General features: G+C 38.6%; 1 protein-coding gene across 1 annotated transcript; it reads right to left on the bottom strand.

Moving 5' to 3' along the window:
- Positions 1-1448: 1448 nt before the first annotated feature.
- On the bottom strand, positions 1449-14615 carry COMMD8 (COMM domain containing 8). Its single transcript, XM_081224175.1, has 5 exons — positions 14502-14615; positions 9864-10019; positions 4935-5087; positions 3424-3579; positions 1449-2362 (listed from the first exon to the last, which is right to left on the bottom strand). Exons 1-5 carry the CDS (start codon positions 14565-14567, stop codon positions 2342-2344), a joined length of 552 nt encoding a protein of 183 aa, XP_081080301.1. The 5' UTR covers positions 14568-14615; the 3' UTR covers positions 1449-2341.
- Positions 14616-15305: the final 690 nt, after the last annotated feature.

The following is a 15305-nucleotide window of genomic DNA, read 5'->3' as shown; positions in this document are numbered from 1 at the left end:
CTGAAATTAGAAAGACTGACCATACCAAGTGTTAGCAAGGCGGTGGAGGTGGAACTCTCATAGACTGCGGTATGGAATGTAAAAAGTAAAAATCACTTTGGGGCTTCCCTGGTGGTGCAGTGGTTGGGAGTCCGCCTGCTGATGCAGGGGACATGGGTTCGTGCCCCAGTCTGGGAGGATCCCACATGCCGCGGGGCGGCTGGGACCGTGAGCCATGGCCACTGAGCCTGCGCATCCGGAGCCTGTGCTCCCCAACGGGAGAGGCCACAATGAGAGGCCCACGTATCGAAAAAAAAAAAAAAATCACTTTGGAATACAGTTTGGCAGTTTCTTGAAAAGATAAACATACAGCTACCACATGATCCAGCCATTTCACTCCTAAGTATTTACTTCCAAAAGAAAGCATATGTCCATACAAAGACACATACAAGAATGTTCATAGCATTCTGTGTATTGTAACAGCCAAAAACTGTTAACAACCAAAACATCCATTAACAGGTGAACAGATAAACAAATGATGGTGGAATTCTACAACAGAATACTTCTCAACAATAAAAAGGAATGAACCACTGATATATGCAGTATCATAGATGAACTTAAAATAATACTGAAAGAAGCCAGATCACACAAAAAAAGAACATACTGTATGATTCCATTTATATTAAACTCTGGAAAATGGGAACTCTCTATAATGGCAGGACGCAGATCAGTGGTTGTCTGGGGGGAAAGGGCACACAAGTAAGGATTACAAAGGAGTAAGATGACACTTTCAGGAGTGACTGGTTGTTCACCACCTTGAGGTGACGCTTTCATGGGTGTGCAGACATCAAAACTGATCAGACTGCCCACTTTAAATATGTACGGTTTATATCAGTCAGATTTCAATAAAGCTTTTACATATGGTACTGTAGTAATAATGTAGTGAGAGAAGGACTAAGTAGAGTAAGGTTTTTCCCTTCTCAAAGGAAGGACTTTGTGGAGGGTTGAAATTCTGAAGGACCCTTTATCAGTAAGTGCTCACCTACAAACTGTTACTGGTCCACAACGACATAAGGAATTTGCACAAGAAGGTAAAACAACTACCTCCCAAAGCATGCTGGTTAGTTCAGCTGATTTTTTTTTTTTCCTGGCCAAACTTTCTCGTGAAGAAAGAAGTATATTGATGAACATTCTGGCACAAGCTCCACATCTAATCACCAAGCTGTAACAAACAGTTCATAGAGTGGCATTAGCCTACAGACACGTTTTGGGTAGCACCATCTAGACTGCACTCACTTTTATTAATCTCACTAAGCCTACCCTCATCTGTATGATGAGAATAAGAGGGAATGCTCTGGACACCTCGAATAATAATCTGATGCTCTAATGAGTTATAAATCTTGCAAAAATCAGGTACCAATGATGTGTTATTGAGTTATGTAGAAATTCATCTGAAATAAAGCAATATATAAAAATAAAATATTTTTTATTTGCTCAAAATGCTTGTTTTTAAAGGTAACTGAAATTAAAAATGGTCTGTTTTCCAATGAAGTTGTTAACATCCAAAACTCCATTAAGCGTTTGTAACAAATTAAGAGTTTACGACAAATGTGGTCTACATACAGTCTTAGCTGACATTTTGATAGTAATGTATACTCTATACATGACATGTATTCTTATCAGAGCATACTCTCCTGATCAGACACAGAAATACAGAAGTTACAGTGTTATTTTCATTTTTATCTATGTTCTAATATGAGATTTTAGTTTCTAGAATTCAAAACTCAAAATCGTTCACACAGATTTAGTGTTTTTTCATGTCTGGAGCACTTCTCTAAGAAATTTTACATTTTATAAACTTTCCTTTGAAATAAGAGAAAAACATGGAATCTCCTGAATTACAGATGTAGCTTATACATTCTTTAAAAGTTATTTTTTTAAATATCACAAATTAACCATATATATCCATAATAAACATCCTTGCTATTCACATAGTTCTTTAAGCAATATTCAAGTATATTTGTGCTTGTAAGTTTACATTACTTTACAGCCTTTTAGCTTTCAATAAAACTGTATCTATAAAGGTTTCTCAAATATTTAATAAATGAAGCAAAACAGTCATTATGAAAATATAAACTGCTATTATAGCCTTTTCATCTTTCATGTTTTTATGCATTTCTTGTCAACCATATAATTTCCTGTTCTTTAGGTAAGTTGATAAATTGTTGTCTATGTAATCTCAACACTGCTGCTTTCTCAGCAGGCCATAAGAGTATATCGCAGGTTTTCTAACACATGGTATTCACTCTGCTGTATCAGTTGTAGCAGTGGAATCCGATAATATTGTATTCATCATTTCCAGTTATTTCAACTGCAGGACCACCTTAAAACACAAAGGGAGGGAAGGGCGGGAATCAGGTTATCCCAGAATGATGCCAGTATCTGTTGAATGAGATGCTTTGAAATCTCTGAAGAAGGGGCTGGAGAACTGACAAGTACAATGCACAGAAGGCACAGGTCTGCCAGGATCCATGCTTCAGACTCATCTAACATTTACACCAGGCCCTGCCACACACCCCTCCAGACCTGTAGCCTCATCCAAAGGCAAGCCAGGCTACCAGTTCATTACTGGGCATGTGGACCAGTCATGGCACCATGATGGCCGAGTGACTGCAGAGTATGGAGGGAAGACGAAGTATACCAGAGTTTCAAAAAGATCGAGCCAAGAAGATGGGTTAGTGGCAAGAGAGGTTGGTAAGAATAACTGACTTTAATCCTTGAGACACGATCACTAGAGACGACGCTCAGCAACAAGGAAAGGAACATAAGCAACGTAGGGAATTATTTTTATGTCTTCCTCACAGCAGCAGTTTCTACTGTCTAAATATTATTTTTCACATTAGTTAAACACTCGGAATTGTTACTGTTACTTAGCCGTTCCTTTGTAAATGTAAAGCTTTTGGTCCTTCATTAGCTCTATTTTGTCTCAAGCTGATTTTTGTCATAATAACTACAAACCATATTTTGTCTCTGGTACTTAAAGCGATTTTCTACCATTTGTCCAGTTAAATAAGACAATCTTTTCTTCAAGATCATTAACTATTTTTAATCATTAAATGTCTTCAGAATCAACTAATTTCACAACTCCAAGTTAAAAAAAATTTTTTTACCATTAATGAGCACTGGAGCAAAACAAGTCTAGCTGTTATTCTTTAAAAAAATAACTACTTGATAAATTATGTTCTATTAATGTAAATTAAATTTATAATTAATGTAATATCTAAAACTAGAGAAGAACATATCAAAGTATCTTCTGTGCTTGACATAAAATATCAGGAACAAAAGAAATATTAAACATAAATGATTAGTTTTTCTTATATTGCTCTAATGGTATCAATCAGAAATTAAATATTTTGAACCATACAGAAAAATTAAAACACATACCTTATTAGCTGCTTCCAAGGAACTTATTAGATTCTGCAGCTCTTCTTTACTCATTTCAACAGAATACGGCTTGACTTCACCATTTTCTTTCACATCTAGATGAAGGTTTAAAAGTGGCATTTGTAGTGTAGCAATCTTGTCACTAGAAAGTGCAAGCTGTTTAAAATGAGAAAAATACTAATTAGTAAGTAGTATTAAAAAGGAATATATTAAATACGCATCAGAGCTTACAAACAACACGTTAAAGAAAAAAAAGTACTCCTGTTTGCTATGAAGTACAGGGAAACGTGAAAGGAATAAAAGAAATTAAACCCATGCCAAAGCAGCATATATCTGAAGAATAGAAAAAGAAAAGAGAGAAAGTAGTTTAGGGAAAAAAGACAACCAGTTAGGATTTTATGGTAGGAGTAGAAATCTAGAGCAGCGTTATGGCTGGGAAGTACTAAATGGGTCCAATGCATCAAGAAACAGAGAATTTTAAAGAAGTGTAATGATAACAAGAGGATGAAAGTCCGTGTACAAAGATAAAACTAAAAACACTAAGTCTCAGAAATTAAGATGCTTAAATAATGAGCAGCTAACTCTCTATTAAATTATTGAAAAATGTTATCAAGATACCATCTTTGATCAGAGCCACTCAACAAAAACACTTGACACTTTTACCTCTTCTAGTTTCCATCTAGAGGAAATGGAAGAACCAACCAACTGTTTACGATACTAAAGCTTTCTGAAACAAGCATCATAGCTTCACCGGCAGATGGCAAAGAGAAACTCAGTTTTCCTGGAATCTGAGCCAGTAACCCCACAATAACTGAATTTTGGAGTGCTACCACTTGCAAAAGTTTACTTGGGCAATAGTAAAGCACTCCCTCCCTGACAACCAACCTCAAAGGATCTCCCTTGTGGTACATACACTACAGGACCAAACAAACCTTCACGTAGTTCCTCCATTCTCTCTCCAAAATACAGGACCCATAATATCTGAGAAAGCATCACCTTCAGGTTGTCTGCCTCATCAATAATTTTCCTCAATATTTCCAACAAGTGGTTTCTCAGCCTATGTTTGAGTACCAGCTATGAGAAGGAGTGTGCTAACTCAAAAAGAGGTTAAAATAATTTTCAGATACTCATAGTGGTTAAATTATTATTTCTTAGGTTGAATTGAAACCTGCCTTATTACAAATCATATACTTTAGCCTTTGTCCTATTCACCAGAGCCACAGAGCACATATCTATTCCCTCATCTACATGACTTTTAGTCCTTTAATGACTTAAAGCTTTACTTAATTAAATTTATTATACTTGTAATTTATTATACATGGTTTAGATATCTGCAGTGCACTTACTGATGCCCAAGTTAACACAAAAGATGTAATTTTAATTATCTTTGATACATTTTTAGGAAAATGTATTCTCAAAAATACAGAAATTTTAGATATATAATATTACAAAAAATAAATCTACTCAAAAAATGAAATAAAAAGCATAAATACTCATAAATATATTCTCACCTTTAACTGCCAATCAAAATCCTGTAGCTGTGAAGAGGAAATATCAACTATTTCTTCCAACAGAGCCTGCTTGATTTCATCTTTCCTACTTTTTAAGCATTTCATGATAGCTTCTTGATGAGATGAATTCAGCTGATCCAACTGCTGAGATATCTGTGAAAATAAAAATAGATGGTTAGAAAATAAGTGAAAGGGCCTTTCTGTTTATTTTTTTTAATTAATTCTTATTGGAGTATGGCTGCTTTACAATGTGGTGCTAGCCTCCACTGCACAAAATGAATCAGCCATACACATAGAGATATCCCCTCCCTTCTGGACTTCCCTCCCATTTAGGTTACCACAGTGCATTAGGCAGAATTCCCTGTGCTATACAGTATGTTCCCATCATCTGTCTATTTTATACATAGTATTGATAATGTATATGTGTCAATCCCAGTCTCCTAATTCCTCCCACACCACCCCTTTCCCCCTTGGTATCCATACATTTGTTCTCTACGTCTCTGTCATTATTTCTGCTTTGCAAATAAGACCACCTATACCACTTTTCTAGATTCCATATATATGCGTTATTATACGATATTCGCTTTTCTCTTTCTGACTTACTTCACTCTGTATGACACTCTCTAGGTTCATCCACATCTCTACAGATGACCTAATTTCACTCCTTTTTATGGCTGAGTAATATTCCACTGTATACATGTACCACATCTTCTTTATCCATTCCTCTTTTGATGGACATTTAGGTTGCTTCCATGTCCTGGCTATTATAAATAGTTCTGCTATGAACACTGGGGTGCATGTGTTTTTTTGAATTATGGTTTTCTCTGGGTATATGCCCAGTAGTGGGATTGTTTGGTCATATGGTAGTTCTAGTTTTAGTTTGTTTAAGGAACCTCCATACTGTTTTCCATAGCAGCTGTATCAATTTACATTCCTACCAACAGTGTATGAGGGTTCCCTTTTCTCCACACCCTCTCCACCATTTATTGTTTGTAGATTTTTTGATGATGGCCATTCTGACCGGTGTGAGGTGATACCTCATGGTAGTTTTGATTTGCATTTCTCTAATAATTAGTGATGCTGAGCATCTTTAGGGACTTTCTGTTTAAAATGTAAACAACAGTCACACTCTCCTTTCACATATCCTTTAAAATAGTAGTATCAATAAATGGAAAAAAAACTTCTATAACCATGAAACAATAAGATGAGGATGCATAACCAATAAACAAGAGGTTTTAACTAATTTTTGCAAAACAGAAAGTAAAAAGGGCTGACCAATGAAGCAGAGTAAGAGTGAATACACTTGGAAACCACTAAAGCTGGTATACCTATATTAATGTATCAGAAAACATAGACTTTAAGAAATAGAGGATAGCAAAAGGGTTGTTCAACAGAAATACATAACAATCATAAATGTGTGTGCACCTAATAACACCGCTTCAAAATATATAAAGCACCAAAACTTGGCAGAAAAAGAGAAATGGGTAAATCAACTTTCATAATTAGAGATGTTAACAAACCTCTCAGTAACTGATAGAAAGAGACAAAAATATCAGTAAAAATATAGCATTGAAAAACATTTTCTGCTTAACCTAACTCCACATAGAACACTACACCCTAGGATTGCAGAATACGTATTATCTTCAAATGTATATGGGACATCCCCGAAAGTGAACCATATGCTGAGCCATGTCGCAAATCACAACAGATTTCAAAGGATTGGAACCATACTATTTATACTTTTGAGCCACTGTGTAATTAAATCATAACTGAAAAAAAAACTCCAAACATCTGAAAATTAAGCAACATGGTAACACAGTACTAAGTGACAAAAGAAATAAATCTTGCATAAACACTTTCAGAGAAAAAGAAAAAAAAAAAACAACTTCCTAATTCATTCCATGAGACCAGAATAAAACTTTATATTCTGACAAAAGCATTATAGGAAAAAAAAATGGGCCAGTATCACTCAAATATAGATGAAAAAATCCTAAACAAAATATTGGCAAATCAAACCAAAAGATACATTAAAAAAAAATAATACATCATGACCAAGTTGAGTTTATTTTGGCAATGTAAGGTTAGTTTAACATTCAAAAATCAATGCAAGACATCACATTAACAAAATAAAGGTGAAAATAATAAATAAATTCAGGAAAAAAGCATTTGATAAAATTCAATACCTATTAATGATAAAAATTCTCAGCAAAGTAAGAATTGTAGGAAGCTTCTTTAATCTAATCACGGATACCCATAAAATCATACAGGTAACACACTAAATCGTGAAACAGTGAACACATACATTCTCTGTAAGGTCAGGAACAAGGCACTGCTTTTTTTTCCCCCCAAAACTGTCCTGAAGGTATTAGCCAGTGCAATAGCGGAGAAAAAAAGAAATAAAAGGTATTAAAATTGAAAAAGAAAATGATTGCATACAAAAAAAATCCAAAAAAATTTATAAACCATTATATATAGTAAATAAATTTAGAAAGACTGTTGGACAAAGTATATAAAAATCAAGTTTCCACATACTAGCAATACGCAATTGGAGAGCAAAATTAAAGAACATCAGAAACATCAGTTACTTAGAAATAAATCCAACAAAATATTTGCAAGACCTCTACACTGAAAACTACAAAATATTAGAGCAAAACTGAAGTTAGGGCCTCCCTGGTGGCGCAGTGGTTGAGAGTCCGCCTGCCGATGCAGGGGATACGGGTTCGTGCCCCGGTCTGGGAGGATCCCATATGCCGCGGAGCGGCTGGGCCCGTGAGCCATGGCTGCTGGGCCTGCGCGTCCGGAGCCTGTGCTCCACAACGGGAGAGGCCACAGCAGTGAGAGGCCCGCATACCGCAAAAAGAAAAAAAAAAAAAAAAAAAAAAAAAAAAAAAAAACTGAAGTTAATCTAAATAAATGGAAGATTATACCATATTCATAGATCAGAAGGCTCAGTACTGTTAAGATGTCACTTCTCTCCAAAAGTCTAGAGATTCAGTGCAATCCCATGCTATGCACTTAATGTCCCCTAAAAATTCATGTTAAAACTCTGACCTTCAAGGTGATATCGAGAAATGGGGCCTTTGAGAGGTAATCAGGTTTAGATGAGGTCATAAAGGTGGGACCCTCATGATAGGATTAGTGCCCTTATAAGAAGCACCAGAGAGTTTGCTCTCTGTCTCCACCCCTACCCCCACAGCCATGTGAGGACACAGTGAGAATGCAATCATCTGCAGCAAGGAAAAAAGCCCTCACCAGGGGCCAGGATCAGCCGTACCTTGAATCTGGACTCCCTAGACTCTAGAACTGCAAGAAATTAATTCCTGTTATTTAAGCTACTCACTCCAAGGTATTTTGTTGTGGCAGCCCAAGCTAATACTCCCCATCAAAATTCCAGCAGGTTTTTTGGTTAAAACTGACAAGCTGATTTTAAAATGCACCTGAAAATACAAAGGATCTAGAGTAACCAAAGCAATCTTGAAGAAACACAAGGTTGAAGCTCTTCTACTACCAGATATCAAAACTTAATGTAATATAGCTTTAATTCTACAATAATTAAGACATTGCAGTATGGGCAAACATAGACAAACAGACTAATGGAGTAGAAAAAGAGTCCAGATAGAGAACCATACATATATGGTCACCTGATTTCCGAGAAAGGCTGCACAGCAATTCCATGGGGCAAGGATGGTCATTTCAATAAATGGTACTAGGTCAAGTGGATATCATACGGAAAAATTTGAATCTGACCCCTACTCCATACACAAATATTAATTCAAAATGCATCAGTGACATAAATGTAAAAGCTAAAACAATCAAGCTTCTACAAGAAAGCATACAAAAACATCTTCATGGCTCTGGCACAAATATTTCTTAAACACAGCATTAATATCACTAACCATCAAAAGAAGTACGGATAAATTGGACTTGATTAAAATTCAGAACTTCTATTCACCAAAAGATACTATTAAGAGACTGAAAAGGCAAGTAACATAAAAGATATTTAAAATACATACATCCAAGAACTCATATTCAGAATATCATTGAAACCAAAATGACAAACATACATAACTACATTTTTTTTCCAAGTGGGCAACCTACACAAACATGCCCAAATGACTTTTGACAAAGGTACAAAAGCAATTCAATGGAAGGATACCCCATGACCCTGAAATCTCACTTCAAGATGTGTATCCTAGAAAAGCTGGCCCATGTGTGTGCAAAGACACATACAAAATGTTTGTAGCAGCACTATTCATAATAATGAAAGAGGCAATAACCCAACTGTTCATCAGTAGGGGGATAGAAAAATAAGTCCTACTCATTCCTATCATCAAATACTACAAGGGGTTAAAATACATAAACCAGATCTACATTTACGAACATTGGTAAATCTAAAACACAATGTTGCAGAAAAATTACAAGTGGATACAAACATTACCATTTACAAGTTACACATTTAAACAGCTCAAATAATTGTATATATTGCTTAAAGATGCAAATATTCACACAATATAGAACACAAAACACGCACACAACTTCACAAGTGGTAATCTCTAGGGGGAGGGTGATATTTATGTGTATCTGTAATGCCTTGTTTCTAAAACACACACAAACCTGAAATACATAAAATAAAATTTTAACAACTGTTTAATTGTGGTAATGGGAATATAGGTGTCAGTAATATAACTTTCAATTTTCTTCTATATGACTTAAATGTTTCACAATTTTAAAATATACAAACAACCAAAAACAAAACTACAAAAATCCAGAACTTCCACTTACATTTATGAGGTTTTTATTGTTATCTATTATGCACTTAATAATGATGGCCCTTGTTTTATATAGTGCCCTGAAGACCAGCTTAATAAAAAAAATGTGAAGACAAATTTATTATTTATCATAAGGTATATAAATTTGGAATGAAGTTACCTCTTCATCAGATAAATTTTTACCAACTACAGCTTTGAAAAAGTTGGTAATGTCTTCTAGAACATGCATCCATTCTGTTGAATCCCAAACACTGTGATAATCCTGGTAGAGAGGATAAGTTCGGCCACAAATGCCATCAATTATTTTGTGAAGAAGCTAGAGAGAAGAAAAAAGAGAAATAAATGTAATTATAAGTAAAATTATAAAACAGATTTATCTTCCTTATAGCACATAAATGGTGTTGCGAGAAGTTCATGTTACCTTCAGGAGCAGTTGAGGTTGAAAAGCAGCTATCCTTAACATTATTTTATTAATTAAAAGTTAGAGGGCTTCCCTGGTGGCGCAGTGGTTGGCAGTCCGCCTGCCGATGCAGGGGACACGGGTTCCTGCACCGGTCTGGGAAGATCCCCCATGCCGCGGAGCGGCTGGGCCCGTGAGCCATGGCTGCTGAGCCTGCGCGTCCGGAGCCTGTGCTCCGCAACGGGAGAGGCCACAACAGTGAGAGGCCCGTGTACGGCAAAAAAAAAAAAAGTTAGAGCTTCACTCACACACAAAAAAACAGACTTTCTGTAATTGTCCACCTTCAGAAGCTAAAATAATTTTATAGATACACTGTTGTTTCTCCAACGTTCCTGAAAGGAAGATGGTGAGTGTAAAAGTTTCTCCTTGGGATTCCTTAGACATCGGATTTATACCAATAACCAAAAAACAAGGTATGACTCTTAGATCAAAGTCTTTTTAACTGTAGATCTACACACCTCTTCTCTCCGTTTTCCACAACAACCACACTTATTTCTTTTGGTCCAAAAAAAGCCCTCGGTGTCTTTCTTCCTTTTTTACATTCCTTTCTCTCTACCCTACCTTAATGCCAGCAATGGAAACCCTAACACATATATAACTAAACATAGTAATTAAGACTGGATTTTGGAACAAAACTGGCTAGTCTGTATCCTATTTCCACTACATACTAGTTTTGCCAAGTTATTTAAACATTCTGTGCCTGTTTCCTCATGTGTAAAATGAGGATATCATCTATCCCTATAATGTTGTTGTATGGATTGAAGAATACATGCAGATCACTTGGCACACTCCTGGCATTAAATACTGCTTGCCATTGTTATCCTTCGTCGTCTTATTATTATCATCATCACTATTACTACTACTCCTACTACTGGTACTATGTTCCATGACTTTAACATATATTAACTGAGTACCTACTATACCAGCACTATTCTAGGCAAATGATAAATATGGTTTTCCTTCTCAAGGGATATCTGTGTCTTGTAAGAAGCGTACTTGAACCCAAACAACTTGGAAATGCATTTAAGCAGCAAGGCTTCCAACTCTTTTCTCCTGGATCATATTCCAGTCCATTTTAAGCAGTAACTCCTCTATGACACCACACATATTGGAACAGAGATGAGCAACTGGTGACCCTACCTCTAAAGCACTATGTGAACAGAAATTTTATTTATCATAAATTAACCAACATTTTCAACTTGAAATTCATTCAAAATTCTCTACCTATATTTCACCTTATCCCAAACTGTCCCCCATGCTAAAACAAAACTCAGAACTCAAACTGAAAAATAAGAGTGTTATCCTTTTGGAATATATTTTTTAAATTAATTCACAAATATGTAATGAGCACTTCATTCCAGTTATTAAACAAGTTAATGTAAATACAAAGAAAAATAACTATAACAGCTACCATTTATAAAGCCCCAATTATGTACCAAACACTGTGCTGGTCTTCACTGTAACCCTGTGAAGTGAGCCTTGCTATTATCCCCATTTTACAAATGAGGAAACGGAGGATAAATAAGATAAGGTCCTACATATCAGAGCCTCAGTCCATTAGAGAAAACTAATATATCAGTAAATAAATGTAACTTAGGATGATAGGAGTTATAGTACAAGTTTACAGAAGGTACAAAACAGCACAGAGGAAGGAGGGGAAAGTATGTCTTAAAAGGATGAGTAGTTGGCCAAACAGGAGAAGGGCATTTCTAGTCACAAGCAGCTGCATATGCAGATAAAAGTGTAAAACCACATGGTGCAATTTGGGAGATGACAGCATACAAAGCTGGAGAGGTGGTGGAGGCCAAATCACAGAGGGCCTTGTCAACAGTGCAGAAGAGCCGAGACTTTAATGTGTCTTCTGTAGGGAAGCAACCTATTCACATATCTGCATTATGGTGCTATAAATCTGCCAACAGGTCGGGAGATATAAGGAGGGAAAAGGGAAAGAGGTGAGTCCAAAGGCTCCCATCTTCCATTTACCAGCAAGAGATTGGGGCGGGGGGGCAGTGTTACTGTTGAGGACACTCAAATGGGAGGCAGCAAGGAGGTAAAGAAGATGTGAAAAGGAGGACCAAGGATGATACTCAGAATTTCAGGTTGAATGACTCGGAAAGTGGCGGTGTCACAAACCAAAAATGAGGCCATAGCTACAGAAGGAGTAAGTCAGGGAGAAAGACGAGGAGCTCAGCCAAGGATATACTGAATTTGAGATACCTGTGGGTGTATCTAAGCAGCAGCCCGACACTCAGGGAAGAGATTTTTGGATCCAGAGATTCAGGAGGCATCTACATACCTGGCAGTAAAGGTTATGGGCCTTATCTTTGTAGTACGCAGGTAGAATGAAGACAGGAGCAGGAAGCTAATACAAGAGTCAAAGTCAACAGATCTGAGCATCTGTTTCCACTTTGCCACTTATTACTCCTGCTCACCTGTCTAGACTTAGTCTCCCTGCTCTGCTTCCCACTCTGAACTCCAGCCTCTAAAACTAGAGCAGGTCCTGACATTTCCCTGGGGCTGGCTTTCTTCTTCTACCTTTGTACCTGCTATTCCCTGGCCTGAAACTCTCTCTCTCCCCTCTGCCCAGTTATTACAATAGTTTGACAACTTTGGGTAAGTCACCCAAACCCTCTACTGACATTTTAGTTTCCTCATTTGTAAAATCAGAGAAAAGAGTTAAGAAGGTTTTTCTTGATCCTGGTAGGATAAGTAAGTTTATTCCCCTCTATCTCCCCACACTATCCCCATTGTAAATGGAACAGAGACGGAAGGAAGGCGGAGATTTGGGACTTATAAAAGCTACATATCATGGACACTGAAAGCCAGGCCACCATAGCCTGGGATCCAGATGTCAGGCCCAATGATAAAGCAGAGCTTAGTAAACATTAATTGATTCCTTGCTTCAGCAAACACTAATTAAGAAATCACCTTGGGCCAGACATAACTCTCAAGAACTGGGGATATAAACAAAGTATCTACCCTGAAGGAGTTCCGAATGAAAGAGACCAGTGGCAAGAGGACCAGTTAAACAGTTGTATTCAAGGAAGACTTAATCAGGCCTCACTTGCTGGGGGACAGAAAAAGTGGGAGTAAACATGTTAACATATTAATTACAACACAAAGTGTTAGCATTCTGAAGTCAGAGGGCAAAGGACCACAGTTCCTAGAGCTCATGCTGAAATTCAATTTTGCATATATACTGCCTTTTTTTTTTTTTTTTTAGCTGTTGGCAAATTTCCTTAGGGTCATGAGACCTGGGGCACTAAGGGTTTTTTTTTGTTTTTTGTTTTTTTTTTTGCGTTACACGGGCCTCTCACTGTTGTGGCCTCTCCCGTTGTGGAGCACAGGCTCCGGACGCACAGGCTCAGTGGCCATGGCTCACGGGACCAGCTGCTCCACGGCATGTGGGATTTCCCGGACCGGGACACGAACCCGCTTCCCCTGCATCGGCAGGCGGACTCTCAACCACTGCGCCACCAGGGAAGCCCCACTAAGGGTTTTTTAACTTGAAAGTTCAAGGGAGAAAAAACACTTCTCAGTCAGATTTTCCTCTTACAGCAACCACTGGGATTTCTTCCTTTCACACAGGTCACAGTCAAAATTTCGTTATATGTACTTACCGTGTCTCCACATTTCTCTCACCTTTCAAACTAAAAATCTGCTGCTGCCAAAAACAATACTTTAAACTGCCAGCGCCTTTGGTATTAAGGCTTAACACAGGAGCATGGTACACAGAGACTCCTGCTCACCTGTCTAGACTAGTCTCCCTGCTCTGCTTCCCACTCTGAACTCCAGCCCCTAAAACTAGAGCAGGTCCTGAAATTTCCCTGGGGCTGGCTTTACTTCTTCTACCTTTGTACCTGCTATTCCTCTGGCCTGAAACTCTCTCTCCCCTCTGCCCAGTCTGTTTCCTACTCCTCTTTCAGGACCCAAGCTAAAAATCTGGGCAGCTGCTCTGGAAAACCTTCCCTTGCCCCTTCAAATCTGGGTTGCTACCTCTCCCACGAACTCCCTACTGGGTAACTCAGTTTGGTTTCCTTGTTAGATAACAAGGTCCACCAGGGTACAGGCTGCCTCGGGCGCGGCCCGGCGGGCGTCTGCGTGCAAAACGCCCTGAGAGGCCGCTGGAGGCCGGGTCGCAGAGGTGGCGACCCAAGCCTCGGCCTCCTCAACTCTCCAGGGGACGCAGGGGGCGGGCCATCCGAAATCACACCCCTTCCTCCTCCTTCCTCTGGGAAACGGGCGCGAGCCCCGCAAAGGCGTCCAGGTGGGAACTGCCCCGCACGCCAGGCCGTCCTGGAGCCCGGCCCCGCGCAGCCGCCCCGGCGCCCTCCTTACCTGCAGGCCCAGCTCGGCAGGAAGCTTCTGCAGCCGCCACAAGGGAACCTCTTCTTCCGGCTCCATCCCTGCGCGTACCGGGGCTGGGTCACATGACCACTCCTGGCGTCTCCTTTGAGGCCGCGGCTCGCTCACGTGACTCTACCCAGCTGGTCGGGGTGGGCGGGGCGGGCCTGGAGCGCTGGAGCCCTTGTGCGCTTGCGCAGAGGTGGAGGCCTCGTTTTCCCTAGCAGTGAGGAAAGTACTTTCTGCCCGTTGCGACATTGAAACGTTGGTTACACACCCTTATGGTATTACATGGAAGGCATATTCGCGAATCTCTCAAAGCAGTTGGCAACTTTGTTCAGAGTTTTATTAAACTTTCTCTGTACACTTAGAGTTATGGTTATCTTTCATTTCGGGGATTACAGGTGACTTTGATTCCCTTTTAGTTTTTCTAAATTTTCTATTCAAAGTTTTAGTTTTAAATGATTTTATTTAAAATGCTAGATTATGATTCCATCTAGTCCCTTTAATTTTGGCTTGAAAATTGGCCAAATCTTACCTGAACTCATCCCCTTCTTTCAACATCTTGCTAAATGCAAGCAATAACAACTGATATACGCTGATAATAATCTGTCTTCCAATCCCATTGCCTAGAACTACAGTCTCAGCTGGCGCAGATTCTGCCTTCCAAATTGTCAAAGGCAGTGCATAACATGAATCCCAGCTTTCTGGCCTGCTGCCATACACTAAATCAACTACATATTTTAGGTTATGTTACAGTACCTTCCACTCATACCAATTTCTGCATTGGTCAGAGTA

Source organism: Mesoplodon bidens, assembly GCF_964165515.1.
Source record: "Mesoplodon bidens genome assembly, chromosome: 1".
Taxonomy (NCBI): domain Eukaryota; kingdom Metazoa; phylum Chordata; class Mammalia; order Artiodactyla; family Ziphiidae; genus Mesoplodon; species Mesoplodon bidens.
Note: the sequence above shows the minus strand (reverse complement) of the source record. Positions and strands in the feature narration are given on the sequence as shown.